The sequence below is a fragment of the Phoca vitulina genome, unplaced genomic scaffold (assembly GCF_004348235.1).
Source record: "Phoca vitulina isolate PV1807 unplaced genomic scaffold, GSC_HSeal_1.0 scaffold11, whole genome shotgun sequence".
NCBI classification, from domain to species: Eukaryota; Metazoa; Chordata; class Mammalia; order Carnivora; family Phocidae; genus Phoca; species Phoca vitulina.
Window position 1 is genome coordinate 47359800 of NW_022589714.1, and position 21869 is coordinate 47381668.

The following is a 21869-nucleotide window of genomic DNA, read 5'->3' on the forward strand; positions in this document are numbered from 1 at the left end:
GACGGGGGCGGGGGGGGCAGTCAGGCCATGCCGGCGCCCACAGCTCCCCTCCCACCCCCAGACCGCACCCTTGGGGGCCAGGCCAGGCCCAAGCACAGGCCGCACTCACGTTGACAAGCTCCAGTTCCCAGAGGTTCTTCACAGTGTCAATAGAGCTGTAGCCACTGGACAGGAAGGAATGCACGTAGTCCTGCAGCCCCAGGGAGTCCAGCCAGGAGGGCACTGATGGGGGGCTGTTGCCGTCATAGCCCAGAGCTTTCACCTGTGGGGCGAGAAGGGGCAGGACTGACATCTTAGCACTCCTGGGACTAAAGCCCAGGAGACCAGCGTCCCCTCCCTTCACCCAGCCCTTTCTACCACTGCTCTGGTCTCGGCACCCCCATCTGTGAGGTGGAGAGCACTCCAGGCCTGGGGAAGACAGCCCTAGTGGGTATGGCTAGAGGGGAGGAAGGGTTTACAGAGGGGCTCCCACTGAGCTCTGACAAGGTCACGGACTTAGTGGGACAACATGGTGTGTTCCTGTGAAGTGGGCATTGGCCTCACTGTTGGGACTTGGTCGTGCTCCCCCAGCTTGGGGTGAGTGGAACAAACAAGTGTACACTGGACTTATTAGCACCGGCAGAGTCAAGGGGAGAGGCTGGGGCTACCAGCCCCTGGCTGCCCAGGGAAAAAATGCCTCCTCTGCCTACAACCCTCTGCCTTCCTGGGGAAGTCGGTGCAGGTTGGCCTGGTCTCCAGTGAGTCAGGGAAGACCCCAAAGAGGCTCTGGGTGACAGGTCAAGCCTGTGGGTACCAGGTCCTGTGCTAGGCAGAGGCCTGGAGCCTCCCTCTGGAGCCTAGACTGGGTCCTCAACTGTCCCTAGTCTCTGCTGACTCTCTGGGGCCTCGGGACTTGGCAAGAAAGTAAACAGGCCTCTGTGTTGCCTGCTGGGTCCCCCAGGATGTGGGGCAGACACCTTGCAGTGATCTACATGCCCTGTTTGGAGCCAAGCTCCTTCCCTATTCCGGGTCCAGGTGGGGTCGGGAGAGGGCCGTGGCTTCGGCCGAGGCTGCAGAGCCGTCAGTGGTCACCTTGGGCAGGGACCGCGCCGCCTGCAGCAGCTTCCGCCGGTGCTGTGGGTCACTGATGCCGATCTCCCGCAGGTCTTGCTCTTCCATCACGTTAGACCCCTGACAGCAGAAGAGATTGACGTGAGCACCCTCCCAAACTGGTGGCTGGTAGCAGCCTCTCATGGCCCCTCACCAGATTCTTCTCCTTTACTTAGAGGCAGAGGGGGACAGAGATCCCGGGCTCCTCGTGCAGGCCGGGCCAGCCACCGAGAGGTCTCGTGCAGGCAGGAGGCTGAGGGGAGCTGCAGACGAGTCTGCCCCGACAGCCCACTCCCGCCCGAGTGGCCCCCGGGCGAGCTGGGCCGGGCCGGGGCTCTGGAATGTGCAGAGGGCAGTGCTGCGGACGAGAGCTGACGGGGCCCAGGGCGCGCGGCGTGCCCAGCCCCGGCCCCAGCCCCAGCCCCAGCCCAGCTCTGAGTGCGTGCGCCTCTCTGGGGGGCAGCTTCCACAACCTCGGAGATGAAGCCCAGGGGGCCTCTCCCAAGCCTCCTCACAGACCTGCTTTCCTAACTCGAAGGCCGAAGCAGCCACGTCAGGGAAGCAGCCAAGGAACCAGACTCACCCCAAGGAGGAGAGGGGTCTCAAAGCAGAAACGTCAGAAACAGGCTTCTGGGCGGCCCGGGAGCTGGGGAGCGCCAGAGCTGGGCCACTGAACGTGATGGGGAGGAGGGGGGCTGGCGCCTCCTGCACACCTGCCCGCTGCTGACAGGGCCCGAGGCTTTGACTCGGACCACCCCATTTCACGCTCCTGACCCCGGTGGGCTGTCTTTCTCCATCCTCGTTTCAGGGATGAGGAAAACGAGGCGCACAGGTCAAAACCATGCCGAGGCCACGTGTCTGGTGGTGGCGCTCAGATCTGGCTGCTCCCTGCCCCGCAACCTCTATGAGGATGTTTTATTCCTCACAGGAGTGTTGCCTGGGAGGTTTTATCAGATTATGATCCATGAAAACTCACAGGTTCTGCCCCGCCTTCAGCCACAGCGTGCCCCCAGAGGCAACTTATTGCTTTCCCGGATGTCCCTCCGGAGCCGGCTTCCTTTCCCCACAAACGGAATTCTTGTACATGTTGTTCGACACCTTATTCTTATGACTTAATACACAGGCATACCTTGGAGATACTCTGAGTTCGGTTGCAGACCACAGCAATAAAGGGAATATTGCAATAAAATGAGTCAAATGAATTTTTTGCTTTCTTAGGGCATATCAAAGTTATGCTTACACAATACTGCGGTCTATTAAGTGTGCAATAGCATTATGTCTAAAAAAAACAACATACATACCTTAATTACAAAACACTGCTAAAAAATGCTAACCACCATCTGAGCTTTCAGTGAGTTATAATCACTGATCACCACAAAAATGTAATAATGAGGAGCACCTGGGTGACTCAGTTGGTTGTATGCCTTCAGCTCAAGTCATAATCCTGGGGTCCTGGGATCAAGGCCTGCATCAGGCTCGCTCACTCTTTCAAATAAATAAAATCTTAAAAAAATATACAATAATGAAAAAATTTGGAATATTGCAAGAATCACCAAAATATGACACAGAGACGTTAAATGAGTAAATGGTGCTGGGAAAATAGCGCTGACAGACCTGATCAACGCAGGGTTACCACAGACCTTCAATTTGCAAAAAATGTGGTATCTTCAAAGTGCAATAAAGCGAAGTGCAATAAAACGAGGTATGCCTGTATCTGGGAGACTGCTCCATATCAGTATAGGTAGACCCACCTCTTTTTGTCAAAGCTGCATGATCATCTGGGTTAGGGACATATTGCAAATTATTCAATCAGTTCCCCACTGAAGGTGGACTATTTCCCATTTCAACTTTACAAACAATACCGCACGAATACCCTCATATGTGCTTCATCTCTAGGACGGTTATCAAGAGAGATTGCTTGGTCAAAGGGTATGCGCATTCAGGAGTCTAACACGTATTTACACTCCCGTCAGTGACAGGAGTGCTAGGTTCCCCGTACTGTCAGCAACAGGGCTTATCACCACACATTTCTTATCGTAAGAGCATCCCACTCACTGGGGCACTCCCGCGTCTTCTCGGGTTTTATCAATCAAGTATGTACATAGCAATTACCACCCCATTCCATGTTCCACATGCTTGACACTTGCTAACCCGCTTAATAAAAGGGACTATTGTTACCCCCACTTCACAGCTCAGGAAGCTGAGGCCCAGAGAGCATGAATAACTTACGGGGGTCACATATGTAAGCATGGGGCCAGGATTTGGCCCAGAGCTCCTGTCCGTATGCTCTAGGATGCGTGGGGAGCATCCATAGCTCCTTTTCCAGGAATGACCCCCTTACCTTTGTGTGTTTATCTACAGAGGTGCTGATCTTTTCTATATTTGATATGGAAAAATTATAAAGTAAGAAAATTAACACCTTTTATATATCTATAAATAGACAATTGGTTTTTCCAGTTCATCATTTGACTTTCACGTTGGCCTTGTTCGTGCAGAAATGTATTGGTCTGTACCTTGTAGAGCTTCCCTCAGTTCTGTCAGGCTTAGAAAGACCTCCCCTCTCCAAGATTTTTAAAAAAACAATCTTGCATATTCTCTTCCTGTAATTTTAGTTTCATTTTTTACAATTAAATCTTTAATCTAGCTGGATTTTTTTTTTTTATGTAAGGTTTAAAGGTTAGGATCCAGTTAATTTTTTTCTAGGTGGCAAGTTGTCCATTTCTTGAATGAGCTATCTTTTCCCTACCACTGAGATGACCCATGATGTGTCCTAAATTCCTGTTTCTGGGACTCTTTCTGGACTTTGTATTCTACTGAGGTGTGATTACTTACGTCCACTTTACAGATGAAGAAGTGAGTAACTCATGCCAGCTCATGCAGACCATCACCTGGTGGCCTCACCGCTGCACCCGAGCTATAGTGAATGCGGGTGTATAGCCTCCCCGGAGCCTGTGTGTGGTGACAAAACCTTTGCCCCACAGAGGGCACCTTCCAAGCCTTAAGCTCCAGGGAGCCCAGGCAGAGAGAGCTCTGAAGCCAGGCTGGAAGCCCTCTCTGCTCAGGCTGCAGAAGGCCCCCCGTGCCGAGGGTACCACTCCACGAGCCTCTCAGTGGCGCCTCTCAGGAGCGCCACTCCTACCTGCCAGAGTCACTAGCTGGAGCTCCTGCAGTCCGCCTGGGCCCAAATCTAGGGTATGCGGATGGGAAGGCAGAGAGGCAGGGCCACCTGCACGGACTCTGCCCAACGGTGAGGACACGAGTGCGGACCTGCACTGAACTGAACAGTGCACCTCAGCAAGTTTCTCAAGTCCTGCTGTAGCCCCAACATTTACTCCCAACCCTTCACGAGCTTTCCAGGCAACATTAAGGCTGAACCGAGGGCTGACAAGCAGGAAGCCCAGATCTAGCTGGAGACAGGGCCTTCATTACCCGGTCAGGAGGACCGTATGCGGCTGTGAGGAGACAGAGGCAGCGGGAAACAAAATAAAAACACAGGATGGGATGGAAAATCCAAGTGGGCAGTGGCCAGAGCGTGTGCTGGGTGCAGGCAGGGTCCCCTGATTTCCTGCATGTGCCACATCATCCTCTTGGATTAGTTTGTGTGGGGACTATAAGGTGCTCCAAATCCTCAAAGGTGAGAAACATTCTGGAAGTTTCCACACCCTCTTTACTAAAGGGAGAAAGGGACCACTGTCTTTTAGAACCATCTTCACAAGGAGGGCGATGGGGGAAGAGAGACTTTCTACTTTACCTTCTACCACACTGATGTTTATACCAAGGGCTACTACTGTCCCAGGCCCTGTGCTGAATTCCTAATTAGGGAGCTAAGAAAGTAGAACAGCTCATTGGCTTAAGCATTTCAGTGAACAGAACTTTTCTTAGATTTAAAAAAAAGTTTCTAAGTCTAAGAGAAATCTGAAACACATAAGTAGTCGACACTCAGCTTGGGTGGGTTCAGTTCCTGAGGAATGGAGGATAGGAGGATAGGAGGACAGAGGTGGGACAGAGCACCAGAGCCTCCCCGTTCCAGGCTCTGCTTCAGCCCTCCACTGTCCAGTCACTCCGTGCTTTGTGGGGGAGGTGACATGCAAAGGTGCCAGTGACATGCCTCCTGACCACGTCCCGGCACTGTGCAGGGACTGTGCATTCATCCCTTGAAAAAAACTCTGCCTATAAGCCTTTGAGATAGGAACTGCCCGATTATACAAAGAAACTGAGGCTCACAGAGCAAAAGTGACTTATTCCAGGTCACTGAGTTTGTGAGTGACAAAAGGACAGTTAGACCTTTATCTCATGCTCCAGGCTTTCTACTTGCTTAGGTGGGGTGTGCTGTAGACAAAGCAAAGTGTGGAAGGTGAAGGTAGCCGCAGCCTGAGAACCAGAGCAGGGGATCTATCCCAGGGCTGGGGTGCACTTGGGCTCTGGAACTAATATCCCTACCACAGAACCTGCCTCCAACCTACCTGCTCTGCACCTCTGGAGCAGGGGCAGTGTTTCCTTCTTTTTATGGGTACAGAATCCCAACTCTTAGCACCTTGTGGACCCCTGGAGGTGGGGGAGGGCAGGGCTTGCCAAGGCCTCACAGTGAGGGAGAAGCAGGGTCAGGATGTGGTCCAGGCCTCTGCATACACAGCCCAAGCCCTGGGCCCAGGGCCCTCAGCATCTAGGGGCCTAGAGCAGGCTGACTCAGGGAGAGGTCGGCCTGCCAGAGCTCAGTGCAGGATCGCGTGAACCTGCTCAGTGGACTGACTGGCACAATCACACACCATCATTCCTGGGTGTCCTTTCTTGAGAAGACACGAACGAGAAGCCGTGACTTTTGTGGTAGCTGTAATTAGTTCTACTTGCCATTTGAATGGTTTCTCCTTCCTGCCAGTATCTGTCACTGAGCTTCGCCAACGGGCGTAGAAGGTGGTACCTCAAACAGTGGCTTGTCAGTGCCGAGTGGGGTTTCCAAGGCCCAGCAGCCAGGGGCCACGGGAATGGAAGGAGCATGGACAGCAGGAACTGCCTCTGGGAGTCCAGGGGAGAGTCCTGGCAGAGGCAGAGGGAAGGGCTGGTGCAGGCCCCACAGCCCTTTCTCCCTAGCTTTCTCTGGCCCTCCAGGGTTCTGATTATCTTCAGAGTCTTCCTGACCACATGATTTTAGTAGAAGGAAAGACTCTTTTGCATCTTGAAAGGTATCTCACTTGTCAATATTTTGCTGGAAATTTCTTTAACTGCTGCGCATGTCTTCATTCAACAAACAGTAGAAAAGGCCTAAGAAGGAAACATTTAGGAATGTGGCACATTGGTGTGGACCCTTCTCAGCCAAAAGGAAAACAGGCTGAGCTGCCTGCAGAGGGTCCCAAGGCTGTTATGGGCCAGACTCTTGCCTGCCTGTCTCACTCACAGCTTTGCCGTCTGCATCTCGAGCAATGCCCGGCATGTTGTCCGTGTGCCACAGGAATCTGCTGAGGGACCAGGGAAACTTATGGTTGGAGGGAACCCCATGGACATAAAAAGAAGAGTCCAAAAAGCCAAAACCAATGCTGCTGACTTCACGACTGGTCTTTTGGAGTCCACTGTGAGGGACAAGGACGAGGTCTGGGGAGAGGTGGGGACGTGCTGGGGTGGGGAAGGGGAGCCCCAGGGATGTGTGGGGCTCAGGGGCGGGTGGTGGCAGGGTCCACGGGGAGTTTCACATGGAGGTGGGAAGAGGGCAGAGAAGTGGGTCAAGAGTTCCCCAGCCAAGGGAACAGCACGTGACAGAAGCCACCCACTTTGGGAGCAGGGAGAAGTTCTGGGCGGTGGAAGCAGGGAGGTGGGTCTGGGCTCGGGGGCTGTGCCGGGGAGTTAGCTGGTCCTGCTCAGGGCAGAGAGAAGCTGTCCTGTTTAGTCATGAGGAAGCGGAGGTTCAGCAAAGGACTAACCTGCCTGAGGTCACATAGATAGCCCTGTCCCTGCCATATTCAGTTCACAGAGCTGCCTCTTCCCCAGCCCAGAGAAGAACCAAAGCAGAAAGGGTACAGTCATTTGAACTTCACCCTATAGTCCTGACTTGTTTCCAGGCACACGGGGCTCAGCAGTCCTTCGGCAAAAGGTCTGAGCTTGGGGAGGTGCGAGCCAAGCTATGGTCAGGTAAACCGGAGCAGGGCTTGGGAAGCTGACTCCAGACCTGAGAATCAACAATCTACAGCAGCCCCAGCCCCTGCCCGTCATGAAAGCATGGCACGGCGCTCTGCCCACCTCCGGTACACGGGGAAGCACTCGGGGCAAGAAAAGGGGCTGGCCCCCAGCAAGCCCCGCCAGGTCGGAGGCCTGGGCTCTAGTCTGGGACCATCACCGAGATGCAAGGCCAAGGGATGTTTTAGCCCCTCCTCAAAGAAGACAAGCCCCTCAGCGTGGAGGTGCTGGGCAGAGCCCTGGCACCAGCTCTGGGTACTCCTTTGCTAGGGCCCCGATTCCATGGCAGACTGTGAGGCCAGTCGGCCTCTCCCGGGGCTGGTCGATCCTGCTCCTCCTGCTGCTGGGAATCCAGGACCCAGAAGTTCAGGTAGTGTGTCAAGCCCCTTAAGGGCAAACACTGCAAACTGACCACCCGGCTCAAACTCAGCCCTGGTGGGAGCAATTCAGAGCAGGGCAAGGCCCACAGGTGGCCTGGGGGGAAGCCCAGACTGCTGTGGCCACGGTGAGCCACAGAGCCCTGCCCCTCCTACTCATTCTCTGCCCCCTCTCCCAAAGTCCTTCCTGCTCCCCCTGGGCGGGCCCCTTGCGCCCCGGACTGCCGGGGCTGCTCGCCCCCTCTCTCTGCTGGCCCACCTGCGAGGATCCATGCATGGTTAGCACAACCCCAGCCTCAGAAGGCGCTCCTGACTCAGACCAGGGCCCGGGACGGCCCAGCGCTGGGGCCGGGTACGTGCCCTAGGAATCGCAAAAACCTGCCTGCAGTGGGGGAAGCCACAGTGTCCGCTGGCAGGTTAAGTCATGGGGTGCCCGTAGACCCCAGTGCGGGCAGTCATTGCAGCTAGTCCTGAGAGACAGCTAAATGTCACGGGCAAAGGTGTGCGAGCAACACAGGAGAATGTGGGAAAAGCAGGCTGGCAGACAACGCACCCGGGCACTCCACATCCGGGCCCATCAGTGACCGAATGTCAGCCCCTCCGGGATCTGGCCCCCACTCAAACGAAGGCGGATACCGTCTGATGGAAGAGTGTCTCCTGGCAGAGCAGCACTGGACTTGCCTCCTGAGGAGGTCTGTCACCACCCCTGAAGTGGCTTCCAGACTTCCCGCTGGGCCCGCCCCTCCAGCCTCATTTCCATATTCACTGCGGCCACTCTCACCTCAGTCACTTGGTCAGTTCTCCTGCCATCAGTCATAAAAAAGCAAAGACTCAAACCTCTCTTGGGGAGAAAGCATGAGACAGAGCTGTGGTCCGGGCCAGATTTCGCCTCTGGGGAAAGCCTGGCACCTCAGGTCCCTCTCCTCTCCAACCCGTCTCTGTGGGGAGGGATGCTCCCGAGGAGGTATCAGTAACAGATGATGGGCTCAGTCAGTGAGAGGCCCGCACACACGTCCACCTCTAGTCAGGCTCTGGGGCAAGTCCGGCCCCCCACCCTCTGCCAGATCTGTGTGTGTGGAGGCCCTGACTCAGCGCCCCCAGGCCCCAGCTGGTTCACAGGACATTTACTATGCAGTCTCTTCAGGAATGTTGTCGGTTTCCACGGTTTTTACGGGGCCCTGCCTCTATATTCCCCGCATCAAAAACATTTTTTCCTGAGTAGAAAAGTTATACAAGTTTATTGTAGTGCATTTTAAAAATAAATAAAGCATAAAGAAAAATGTAAAAGCCACCCACAGATCCATCACCTCACAGGAAAAAAAGGGGTACCATTCTGGTATTTTTTCTTTTTTTTCGGGTATTTTTTCTAAGAGAATTATTTCTTAAAAGGTAGGATTGGAATCAGTTCTATCAGTTTGGTGTATTTTTCTAAGCTTTTATTTTAAAAACTTTTAGCAAAATTGGGATCATAGTATATATACTGTTCTTTTGTTTTTTTCCCCACATTCTCCTGTGTAGCTGTCTCTCAGGACTGCTGCAGTGACTGCCTGCACTGGGGTCCACGGGCACCCCATGACTTAAACCGCCAGTGGACACTGTGGCTTCCCCCACCGCAGGCGTGTTTTTGCGGTTCCTGGCACGTACCCGGCCCCAGCGCTGGGCCGTCCCAGGCCCGGTCCCCTGGGGCGCAGGTGGCTGCACACAGAACAGGTCCCTGGTCTGAGCCAGGAGCGCCTTCTGAGGCTGGGATTGTGCTAACCACCTGTGGATCCTCGCAGGTGGGCCAGCAGAGAGAGGGGGCGCAGGAAGGACCTTTGGGAGAGGGGGCCGAGAGTGAGTAGGAGGGGCAGGGCTCTGTGGCTCACCGCCGTGGCCCCAAATGTTAATAACGATGGAAAACAGAAGCCATGCTCCCTGAAGCCTGCATGCGTTCACTCACCTGGGGGCTGAGGGCTTTCTGTGTGCCAGCTACACGCAAGGCAGCTGCCGTATAAAGGAATAAGAACCTGTTCAAATAAGAACTGAGTTCAAACTCCAATTTTGCTGTTCAAGGTTCTTACACACTTAGAACCTTGTAAATAGGAATAAGCAACCCCCTCCACCCCGATTCGCAGGTTAAATAAGGAAGCTGAGCACTGACCTGCTGGCAAGAACCAGGTGCTCAAGGATGCTTCTTGCGTCTGTTTGCTGCTGTCTGGTCCAGCCCACCTGTGCCTGCCCTGGGTCTGGGTCACAGAACTTCCCAAACTGACACCTTCCCCCAGCTCGGGCCCCTGAGCCACAGGAGCGGCTCAGCCCTGCCCCGCACCCCCTGCTCTCCTAGCGATCCCCTACCCTGCTGCAGCACTGACCTGTCCTCACCCGGAAAGACAGAATTTGGTGACCAATGCAACCCGTTCCACAGAAGAGGAGGAAGAAGCACCAATGTCACCAGTTCTGTTTCTGAAGCCAGAGGCCCTCTCTACCCGTCAATCTCAGAAGGGCTCCTCCCAAGGATGGATGCCACAGCACCAGCATCAGGACTCGCCTCCCAGTTTTGTGGCAACAACACCCCTTTGTGATCCTTGCTCTCCCAATCAGGTTCTTGGTGTCCCCATTCTCTCCATACCAGGCCCAGCATCCTTCCCTCCATCTGCTACCCATCATCCCCAAACATCTGCCTTTCTGAGGCCTTATCTGAGGTCAAGATGCTGTATTCACCCCCCAAATCAGCCGTGGAAGTTAGCTAGGCCCAAGGCAGTCTGGAGTCAAAGGGTTCAGTTCCAAGACCACCCAAAGCAAGCTTTACACCATGGACCTGAGGACAAAGGCAATGTGTGTCCGGCAGAGAACGGCCGCCGCCTGCCCTCCATGAGGAGAACATGCCACCTTACTGCCTTACATTCTTGCGGTCACGGCCGGTCTGAGTGGCTGTTATGTGTCACAACAGGGAACAGTGTGTCCCCTGCAGAACTTATGCCCCCATAAAGTAAGCAGTCAAATGAGATGCCATGGGACAGGGGATAAACAGGGGGGCACAAAATCTTATAGGGGGGGCCTGGAGGAAAACCCACATCTCCTGACTTCCAGTCTGGTTCTCTTTGCAAGTAAGTAGAACCTCAACTTTTCCCTTGAGCCTTTCTCCCTCCAATTGACTTAACTGTGGCCTCAGCAAGCGGCTGACCTTCACTGAGTATCCTGTGGTGGTGGGAGGTGCAGAGCCAGAGGGCTTCGGTGGGGCCCCCAGCCAGTGCCAAGAGCTTACTGGGGTCTGATTCCCACCAGCTTCTTTTTCCAGCCTTCTGTAGAGTAGCTCCCAACACGCAGTGGGTAGATGGAATGTCTGCCTGACCCAGATAGGCACCTGCAAATGATGCCAGGTAGCACCAGCTCACTCACTGGCTCACATGCCAGGGCCCTTCTTTGAGGGGACGCACTGAGCACGAGGCCCAGACATAGCACATTCCTGGGAAAGGAGGTTTAGAGATTAGAGTGAGAGATGGGAGCCTGACTCGAGGCCCAGGAGACCTGCTTCTAGTCACAGCTCAGCCATCTGCTTGAGGAGCAACCTTGGGCAAATGACTTAATCCGAGAGTCCTCAGTGTGGAGTCTATGGACCCCAGGAATCCACTGATGGGCTCCACGGATGCCTGTGAGTACCTGAATTTTAACTGACACTTGGTGTGTGAGGAGGTCTGTGCATCTGATAGAGACACATGGGCCCCTGCCCCGTGGGCTTCACTTTCTGCACATGTGCATTGGTGGGGGTTGGAATACGTGAACACTCAGACATCTGAGCTGCCGGCACAGAAACCCCTGTTCCTGCTCATGGTCAGAATCCATGGAACAGGGGCGCCTGGGTGGCTCAGTTGTTAAACGTCTGCCTTCGGCTCAGGTCATGATCCCAGGGTCCTGGGATCGAGCCCCTCATCGGGCTCCCTGCTCCGCGGGAAGCCTGCTTCTCCCTCTCCCACTCCCCCTGCTTATGTTCCCTCTCTCGCTGTGTCTCTCTCTGTCAAATAAATAAATAAAATCTAAAAAAAAAAAAAAAAAGAAAAGAAAAAAGAAACCACGGAACAGTCCAATTCCATCTTAAAGTGTACTTAGTTAATTTCACAGACATGAAGATAGTTCTCCGTTCCTTTCACTGTCAAGGGGACTGGAGAAGGCCAGAGCTGTACCGGGGGAAACCACAGTGGGACTCCAGCTGCTATCTCCCCGACCCCGAAGAACTCCACACGGTCTGGCAGACAGAAAGGAAGAGGGAGAGCAAGAGAGCGCATGGCCTGGAAAGAGGCCCAAAGTGAGCCTGCTTGTCTCAAGGTAAAAGGGCCCAGCAGAGACGAGGAAGCATCTGGTGGTGCATCCACCCTTGAGATCCCTGAGGAGTTAAGTGACCACAGAAATGAGTCAGCCCAAGAGGCAGGATCCACACTGTCTGAGAGTATTCCTTTCAAAGACCAGCTCCCAGCTCCATGGACCCTCGAATGCCCTTGGTTGAGGAAAATCTCCCTATCGGGCCCTGCTTCACACTGGGACACAGAAAATTCTGACAGTGCAGCCAGCAGTGAGAGCACTCTGTGGGGAGAAGAGGGGGCTAGGGCAGCTGGAGAAGAAGTCGAGGCAGGGGGGAGGCGTCTAGGCAGCAGTGCCGCAGCAGGCCCAGGCCAAGAGGCCCCTTGAAGCCTGAGAGGGAAGAAGGCAAAGGGAGGGAGCACGGTAAGTCAGGGTAGGAAGCCAAGGGCATGGCCTCCCTGTGCACGGAATGCCCCCTCCAAATCGAGTGAGAAGCTAATCCGGGGACAGAGCAGGGAGAGAAGCTCCTGGGTCTGGGGACCTGGCTGGAAACTTCATAGAGGCCAATGAAGAATGACCCCCTCCCCGAGCCTGTGCCGTTCAGCTCTCGGGGCTCGCTCCTCTTCACCTGTCATCCCTCCCCAACACATGGGCACAAGCTGGCCTGGTCTCAGAAACAGAGAGGAAAAGAGTAGGAGCCTAGCTGCATGTGGCAGAAGCCTGTGGAGAAATAAATTGACAGGAGGAGCAAGAGGCCTCCGTGACGGCGCTGGCTCTAAGAGGCGCCGGGCTTGCGGCTGAGTCTGTTTCTAACCCATCCCGAGCTGGCTGCCAGACTCATTTCCCTGTTCCGTTTGTCTGTCCGCCCAGCGTAGCCCCCACCACATGCCCGCTCTCTGCCGTGCCGTCATCTAAGGTGCAGCCCGACCCCAGGGGCTCTCTGCCTCATGAGGGCCGCAGCCAGAGGGCCCCCCATAATGTGGCCATCAAGGCCGCTCACAGTCGAGCCCAGCCCACCTCTCCTGCCTGGCCAAGGCCCTGTCCCCTCACTATACTCACTATACTGACCTCCTTACTCTCCGCAGACTGCTCAGGACCCACACTCGCCCCTCCTCTGTGCGTGGGCTCTCTGAGTACCACAGACCCGGCAAACCCTGGGACAGCAAGTGTGACCCAGAAGTTCAAAGTTGCACAGACCTGGGCTAGCACCTTGGCCCTGCCGCTTACTGGCAGCGCCTCTGCCCTCTGGGCCTCACAGCCCCGTATGAGACTCGACCAACGACACGCCCAGGGCCGTGGGCCAGCTGCCAGCTCAGTGCCCAGCACGCGGTCCAGAGTCGGGAAGGTGGGTTCTCCTCCCGTGTTCCTGCAGCACCTACACGCCTCACCACAGCACTTAACACCTGCCTGCTCTATTGTTTTTATCGCTTTATGTGCCTGTTTTCCCAGCTGGACCATCGAGTTCCTTCCGACACATGCATTACTTGCTTTTCTGACTTCAGATCCATTCATTCATTGTAGGAAATGCAGAAAACCTATTACATTCCAAAAAAGAGAGTAAGCCACCTACAGTCCTCCTTAGATAACCACCGGAAACATTTTGGATGACCCCCTTGCACCTCTTGTGCAGAGAGGTTTTCTTTTTTGAAAATTAAGATCATGTTGCATATGGATTTTTGTGTCTTGATTTCTTCACTCAACAATCCAAGGTGAGGTTTCTCCACATCAGACATTCTTCAAAAACATTTTTTTAACATCCACCTAACACTCCAGCATGTGGAGCACCATCACTGACTCAACTGCCACCCCGTGAAGGGAGGTCAGGTTCAGTCCCTAGACAGGGAGACCTGCACCAGCACGCGTGGAGCTACCAACTGTCCCGCCGTGTTGATCAAATGCATTTCCTCCCTTCTCCTAAGAAAGCCCATTTCCCGTGGACAAGACTCGGGGTGAAAAACGGAACTGGCTGTGATGTATGAGCCAGTGTGGTGGGCTGGCTGGCAGAGGCGGGAGCCAGATTCTTGGGCCCTGTCTCCCAGGGCCTGGCGTCGGCCGGATCAGCTAAGGGAACACCCGGCAGCCCCCGCTGCCCTGGCTGTGACCCCTCCAAATCGAAGGTGCTTTCTGCCCATAGGCAAGGGAGTGTGAATAAAGTTCAAGGTGCAATGCTGGTCCAGCTCAGTCATCCCATCACAGGGGGAACAGCCCAGAGTAAGAGGATGTTGGACCTAGACAAGACAAGACCTAGGAGGGCATGACAGAAAGTCTTCAATTTTCTAAGGGGCGTAAGTGTGTTCTCTGTGGCCCAAAAGGTACACCTGGGGCCAAGGGACAGAAACCACAAGGCAACAGATATTGAGTCTGAGCAACGCAAAGAACGAGCGGCAACTACTTTGTAAGGTGGTGAATCCTCTGTCACTGGAGAGCATCAGGGCCAAGATTATCTGGAAGGGCGTCAGGCACAGATGATGAGACCCGCACGATGGTGAAGCCCCTCCCACCCTGACACGGAGCTGTAGGACCCCGCCACAGGGAAACGCTACAGCAGCGCATTATCTGTGAAACACTCTTCATGTCCATATGTTCCTCCTACATCTAGAGCCCAGCTCCCTGGAAGCTACTTGTTCATCTTGTAGAACACTCTCCCGGGCATTTGAGAACCAAGAAAAACATTTGCAACCTACTGAAAACCCAACTACATGGACATATACCATAGCTAACGTTACGGAAATTATACCATATGCACCGAGAGAATGTTTCTAAATAAAAATGCCCCCCTTCTTGTGTGTTTTTTCCTTTTTTCTGGTTGCTAAAACAATTAGCCTTACAGTCCATCTGGCAATTTACATGCAATTACCCATGATGCTTTGCATGGCTACTCAGGCCACTCTAGGTATCAGAAGTAACATGCTCAACTGAGGTGTAATCAGCATTCCTTCCTGTACAGACTCCGCCTGCCAGTGCCCCGCCGGAAACGAGAGAGCAGTGACGAGGAACAGCTCGTGCCCAGGGCAACAGGAGGAGCCTAGAAAGGTCCTGGAAAGACTGGGCTGCGGGCCTCCCTCGATGAGTGTCCTTCCCCGAAAGAAAGACACATTCTAATAGAGGCCCTGCATCCTGTGTGGATGTTTGGCTCAGGGCCAGATTTACCAAGATGCCCGCCTAGCTACTTTCTGGGCATGAGCACAGGGAGGGGCAGGTAAGCGGTTTTAAGAGTCTTGATGTTTGAAGGTTGGGAACCTTACCCTTTCCAAAATTAGCAGAAGGAGGGTTGAGAAGTCAAGAGCTCAGCCTCTAAAATACTGAAGCACAGGGAGGGGGACGCTGTGAAGTCCACAACCACCTCACCCTTGCCTGACAGCTGGTCTGGTGAAGGGTGCGTGCTGGGAGAGGGAAGGTCCCTCAGCACTCAGCACCAGAGGCCAAGTGCCCCAGCTCACTGGCTGAACCACCACCTCTATCCTGGGTTTGTCGGCCTTCCCCCAGGACCGTGGGGAGTCAGGGATTAGGTTGTAAGAACCATAAATATACCCAGGTTAACTTAAAAAAAAATTACTATTTAAAAAACTACGATTTTTAAAAGCTGAAAAATAACTGGCCCTAAGCTGGCTTTGGAAGGGGGGTTTGCTATAGATTTTACTGTCTGCCCTGGAGATGGAGATGGCCCAGGTGAGGCAGGCCTGTCCTAGTGAGGGTTCCTCCTGGCAGCCCCAGGCCAGCACCCTGGGCAAGCTGTTATTCAGAAAACACCAAATGCAAGCCCATCAATGGGAAACCCACAGGGACCCACACTGGAGCTAGGAGCTCTGGGCTGACTGACCCCAATCCTTTTACTTTACCATCTCTGGAAGGGCTTCCAGGAGAGGGAGGCTCATGGGTACCCTGCCTGAGCTACTTTCTGGACTGACAGAAGGAGCACTGGATCCTAAGTCCAGGGTCCCAGCCAGGCCCAGACTCCACAGGCAGCCTGAGGAAAAACACCTAGATTTTTCTTTTTCTTTGACATCTTGCATTGTGTAAGAAGACAGTATAAAATGATACCTCAGAAAAGCAACTGATCCTTCAAACCGCCAATTCAGCCTCTCCTCTGGGCCATCCCTGAGGTTAGGATTCCCTGAGGCTGCACGGCCACATTCCCCACCCCGGATGCTTGGCCTGGGCTGGGCAGGGAAGAGGCCTTTCTGCTGGACAATAAAGGAAACTTCTGGTATCCAAGAGAGATGGGACAGGGAATCACCACAGGGAACCTGGCTGTCCCGTCCACCAGAACTCCCAGTGTCTGACCCAGAACAAGACGGCCTTGAGACCTCACCGCACAGCACATGGTCTGAAGCCTGAGAGGGAGACCAGCGAGGGGCAAAGGTCTGCAGTCAGGTACCCTACCTCTCGGGACACAGACTTGCAAAGAGCCTGCCCGACCGAACTGTTTCGGGGAGCAAAGTTGAAGGGAACAGAGTTTAGAAAGAAGGCACACGACACTCGGCTGATTTCCCGGATGTCTAAGTCACTTCCTTCACTCTTCGCTGGGATGCAGGTCTACGTACTGTTTCACACTCCAGCAGGGGCCACGGGAGATCAGAGAAGCCCGGTTCCGCGGGGCTGCACCCCACCCCTGAGGAGGCCTCCGGGCACTTACCAGGAAGCGGACATCGTCAAAGCCATTCAGAAGCAACTTGCTCTCATACTGCTGCAGCCCCACCGCCTCCAGCCACTCCCCGACGCTCTGCTCCAGCGTCCGCGAACCTGACGAGAGAGGAACCGGCAGACGCTTGAAAAGGGAAAAACCATTAAGGCGGTAGCAGCGGCACTCTGAGGAAGACAGATGGCACTGCCACATCATAGTCATTACCATAAAGCAGCCAGACTATGTACAAGAGACCAGAGGGCAGAGGACCTGCAGCTCCTCTTCCGGGTGCAGGCCAAGGGCAGGATGGCCCGGGCTGCACACTCCCCCCCCCACCCCAGTCCGAGCTGCTCCGGGGCTGCGGTGGCACATGCACGGTCGCCACCCACAGGTCGGGGGGAGCTCCTCGTCAGCGTTCACACTGAGGTATTTCAGGAAGTCTGTTCCCACGGGCACTAGAGGGGCTGGGGGGCTCCTCTCATCCATGCAACTTCTGGAGCCCCCGTGGGGCCGTGGGCGAGGGGCACGTCCTGTGACCTTGCAGCACACACTGGTCAGGAGGGCGCACGCATCTTCATGCAGCTGAGGGACACAGGCACACAGCGAGGGCTCCGGGAGGGAAGCAGCGGCGGCTGTTCATGGGGACCCAGCACATGCAGGGCAAGCAGCACAGACCCGGCAGGGGGAGAAAAGAGACTTTTACTTGTTTTCCCCCAGCAGTCCCGGAATAAGCAAACCATGGCCACCGGCCCTTTGTGCTCAGAGGCTCAAGGCAGAGGGGCCGAGAGTGCGGCGCCTGGGCCGCGTGGCCTGGGGATCGGGCTCAGGTGTGGCTCAGCTGTGACAGCGACATTGTACTCCTTCGGGCTGCGCGGCCGGCGGGGCCAGGAGCCCAGGCCACAGCTAGACTCTGGCTGCTGGCGAGCGGGGCGTCTCCCGCGCCACGGCGCTGTCTGAAGGGCTGCCTTCCCGGGCCGGGCTCTCTTGCCAGGGCTGGGCATTCATTTTCCTCTTCTGAGAGTGGCTGTTCCTGTGACTCGCCTGCCTGCTCAGGTGGAAAGCAGGCAGGCAGATCCAGTTCTTGGCTAAAGAAGACAAAACCCAGCCCGATGAAAGAAAGGGGAAAAGGAAGCGGTCCTCTGTCAGCTGAGCTGTGGCGGCTTAAGTCTATTCACGTTCGGCGCTGTTCTCTCTTTGGCTGAGTGATAAAGACAGCAACTGTCTTCCCAGGGTCTCCGGACCTTGACGTTCTCCTCGGAGGGCAAATGGGGAAGGGACGACATGTATCTGCTGTGCTCCTCGCGCCAGATGGGGGCGTGTGGTGGGGTGGGGAGGAACAGAGTTCAGCCCTCCCTGCAGACCTGAGCTGAGCCCCTAACCCCCACCTACTTCTCTGGTTCTCCTGGGCAAGAACAGATAAAAGAAGGGGGAAAAAAAAAAAAAGAGGAAGGGAGGAAAAAGAAGAACCAACTACGAAAACATCACCTCCAGAGAACTCTTGACACGGTGAAAGTCATTCTGTTGTTTTCCCGGCACTTTCTGCCCTTCAAGGCAGGTCAAGGCCAACTGGCTTGGTGGTCTAGGAGCCCCGGGTGACCCACTGTCCTCGGCTCCCCTTCCTCTGTCCTCTGCAGAAGAGCTGGTGGTCAGGGACTCGGCGGCCGTCCGATGCACGCTGCAGCAACACTCCGAGACGCTGGGTCCCCTGCCCTTGAGTGGGGCTGACTGCTCCAGGAAACCTAGGCGGCGGGCTCTTGTGTGCCCACGAAGTCAAGTGTCCCCGGCTGCTGATTCATTCCTGCTTGTAATCCCCCAGCCGGGCAGCTGTGGTCCTGGCTGCTCCCGGTGGATGTGTGCGCTCACAGAACCGCAGCAGAGTGCTTTGTCTGGAGGCTCCTGGGCTCCACGCTGCCTGCTGCCAGCCCCACAGCCCTCGCTCGCTCTCATAATGTCTGGCCCTCCCCTTCTCCCCTCCCCACCCTCCTCCCTTCCACGCTCAGGAAAATACATCAGGGATCGGACATCGGAGCAGAAGCTGCTGCTGCCGCCGCCGCCACCACCACCGAGGGAAAAGGACACAGCAGCACAAGCACCAGAGCAAAATGACAGGTTCCCCGGCATCTCATGTCAGCCGGCACACATGCGTATGAAAGGCGGAGATGGGGAGACTCTACCTGCAGCTCAAGGGGCTGGAAACAGCTTATCGGGGACAGAGAAGGCACATTCCTACAGTTTGGGCCAATAGTTTCTAGGACAGCCAGAGAAGGGGACAGAGGAGTGACACAGCCCTGAGGGCACAGCCCACAGGTGAAGTGACCCCCGCCCCCACTCACCACGTGAGAAAGATTGTGCCTCCCTGCCAAGAGGACAAGCCATTGGGGCATAACAAAAACAAGCAACGAAATAAAGACGGTCCACCTAATATTCCTCAGGTGAGCGAGTGTACTCAACACCTTGGGAAGAGACTTCTCCCTGGGCCCGTCGGAACCCAGGGGGAAGCACCAGGCCCAGAGGAGGCTCCTCACTATCTAGAGGAGGGCATGGGAGGGGAGGCACCAAGGAAAAGGCCCAAACCCCAAGTACAGCTGTGAAGACAGAAAATGTAACATGTAGAGACAAAGACCCAGGGCCTACATGTTACCCTCTAAACGTGCTGGGGGATGCCTATAGCCCAACACACTGTAGTTGGCCCTGGTGAAGAAGGGGGCTCTGTGTGCAGGGAGATCAGGCCCCAGAGGAGCCTGCAGTGAACGGCTACTCAACAGCTAAAACGGTTGGCTTTAGCAAACGAAAGCAAGTGATCTCTTCCGCTGCTTGACAGAAAGGCCTTTGTTGAAGGCAGCCAGAGGCCCAGGCTAGTGGGAAGGCTCCCCCTCCTGGGACCCCTGACAGTGGAATGAGTTGTGAAACCTGTCTGTTGGGGATTCGGGTAACTAGCTCCAGTGCTGGAAGCTCAGGGTCCCAAGGCCCAGGACAACAGTAAGACTCCAGTTCCACGTAGGGTCTCGCCCTTCAGGACATGATCCTCTGCGAAACCAGTCACACTGAGCAATCCTGTGCTTAGCTAATGGCTGCCTGCCGGAAGGCCTGCTCCTCCTCCTCCCAGGCTGGCAACGCTAGAGCCCAAGCCTCTTCTCCTAGAGCCAGAGACCTAAGGACAATCTGGACCCTGCTACTGACTATCCAAAGTAAGCAAGAATTCTGCTCTCGTCTGAGCTGAAAGCTGGTGCTCCCCGAGGTCCTGGGGAAAGCCCTCTCCCGACCCATCGGGTGGAAGACAGGGTTCAGGGGCAGAGCTGAGTCTACTCTCTCCATGCTTCCTGGCCTGGCAGCAGTCCAGACACAGGGGGCTGGGCCTCTCTGCGGCACGGGTGGATGCACCCTCTGTTCGGGTGGCCGTTCTCGTGTGCCCACCCTGGACTCTCCTAAGCTGCTGTATGGAGGATGGCTCAACTCAGCGGTGCTAACACAGGGCTGTATGCTGGGATCCAGTGACGTAGGGGGGTAACCAGACCACCTCTCACCACTCACACGGGTCTGTGGGGCTAAGAACGGTGGGTGGGACCCACAGGGCAAGGAAAGAGCTCAGTGTCACCACCCCGAAGGAGAAGGGCTCTTCCAGAAATGTGTTTTCCAGAGGTGCTGCCACATCTCCTAATTTACCAAAGTTGAGAGGTAATGGCCTGCTCTGACCCAAACTCTCAAGCACATGCGCTCCTTGGACATAGAGGGGTACAGGGAAGCAGAAAGCAGCTTCAACTGAACTATCGATCCCACTCCTGACTGTCCCCAAAGCACAGCTTTGAAAACTAGCAACGGTGTTTGTCTCAGTATTGAGCATCTATTCCCAACAAACACTTGACTCTTGATAAAGCCCGCACACAACAGAGTGTGAGATTGTTTATCTGAGTGTGGAGCCAGCACATGGAAACAGAGCCACAAACTCTTAGCCAGAAGAGCCACCTCTACAGACCCCAGCATGAGCCAAGACTGAAAGAGATGGACCACACCGGGCTGGGCCCTCTCTGCTAGGAGCCAGGGAAACAAGGTTGCTGGAGGGAGGGGGCTCCAGGACCCCAGCTGGACGAGTGGTGGAGGGAGACAAGCCAGGGGAGCAGATGCTCCTCTTCTCTAGGTTTTTCAATACGACTAAGTAATTATTTCATGGACAAAAGACGAGCAGAGCTACCATTTACCTCTTTTGCTCAAGTTTTTGTATCTGGTACTCATTCCCAACAAACCTATGAGGTAGGTACTATTATCAAATGTTATAGCTCAGGAACTGCGGGCTCAGAGAGATTAAGTGACTCGCCCAAGACCTGTAAGTATCCAGAAGCAGAATTTGAACCCAGGGCTGAGGCTTCAGAGCCCATGCTCTTTCCATAAGCACCGCGGCCTCAGCAGCAACTTTCTCCCCGAGCTGCAACTAGAGGTGTCACTTGGGCTAGGAGGCCAATCCGGGCTGGAGCCTCCTGAATGAGCAGGGAATCCCACCCCTTCAGTTAGAGAGGCATTTCTCAATGACAGGGAAAGGCCAAGCCCCACGGAGCTGCTCTCAGCCTGGGAGTTCTGGTGGCAGGGGGTCTGCAGATACTTGGGGGGAGGGGTGTGAGACTTGCTCCGGCAAAGAGGCACCTTTAGAAATGTCACCTCAGCTGAGAAAAGTAACACAACCACAATTCTATCATCAAGGAAAACAGCTCAGATATGGCCTCTCTAGGTGCCCACTTCAAACAAAGGAAATTGAGGCCGACCTCACCCTTGGGCTTTGAAAAGAAAAGCATGCCCAGAGTAGCGGTGATCTGGAGTAAAAATGATGAGCGACTAGGTAAATGGAAAAATGCAGAAAAAGACATAAGGAGGGGCACAAAGCCACCCCCTCCAGGTGACGCAGGCTAACAGTCTGACCCCACCGATCCGACCCAGTGCTCTGCTACCAGCATGGAGCAGCCAAACGCGAGCTACTTCCTCACGAAGGGCTAGTGCCACAGCTGTCTGGGAAGCGGGACAGACCAGCGCTGAGGTGCACTCCAATTTAAGCCCATCGAGAAAGCCTATGTTTACAGACATAATTATGGATAAGTGACAACCATTAACTTTAAAAAAAACAACGAAACCTTCCTAATAGGTGGGCCTAAAATGCAACTCCCCTCCAATCCGTCTAAAATAACAGCTCGGTGGGCCATACAGATACCTGAGGTTCTGAACTGCAGGAGCATGGTGCGGGCTGAGGCTGACCTCTCTCACCCACCACATGTCTGTCTTCTGGGTCAGAGGAAAAAAAACCTGAGCCAGAAAGGAGCCAAAGGTCTGTGTTCCACAGGGAAAATGGCTGCTTG

General features: G+C 54.9%; 1 protein-coding gene across 8 annotated transcripts in view; it reads right to left on the minus strand.

Moving 5' to 3' along the window:
- Positions 1 to 21869, minus strand: part of ANKS1A (ankyrin repeat and sterile alpha motif domain containing 1A) — a 179415-nt gene that overhangs the window by 11701 nt on the left and 145845 nt on the right. For 5 of the 8 annotated variants that reach the window (XM_032409975.1, XM_032409972.1, XM_032409977.1 and 2 more), the window contains 3 exons: positions 16543 to 16649; positions 1072 to 1170; positions 110 to 262 (listed from right to left, as the gene is read on the minus strand). In XM_032409975.1, coding sequence (XP_032265866.1) covers positions 110 to 262; positions 1072 to 1170; positions 16543 to 16649 — 359 coding nt within the window. The other 3 variants (XM_032409980.1, XM_032409979.1, XM_032409978.1) reach the window with 3 other exon arrangements.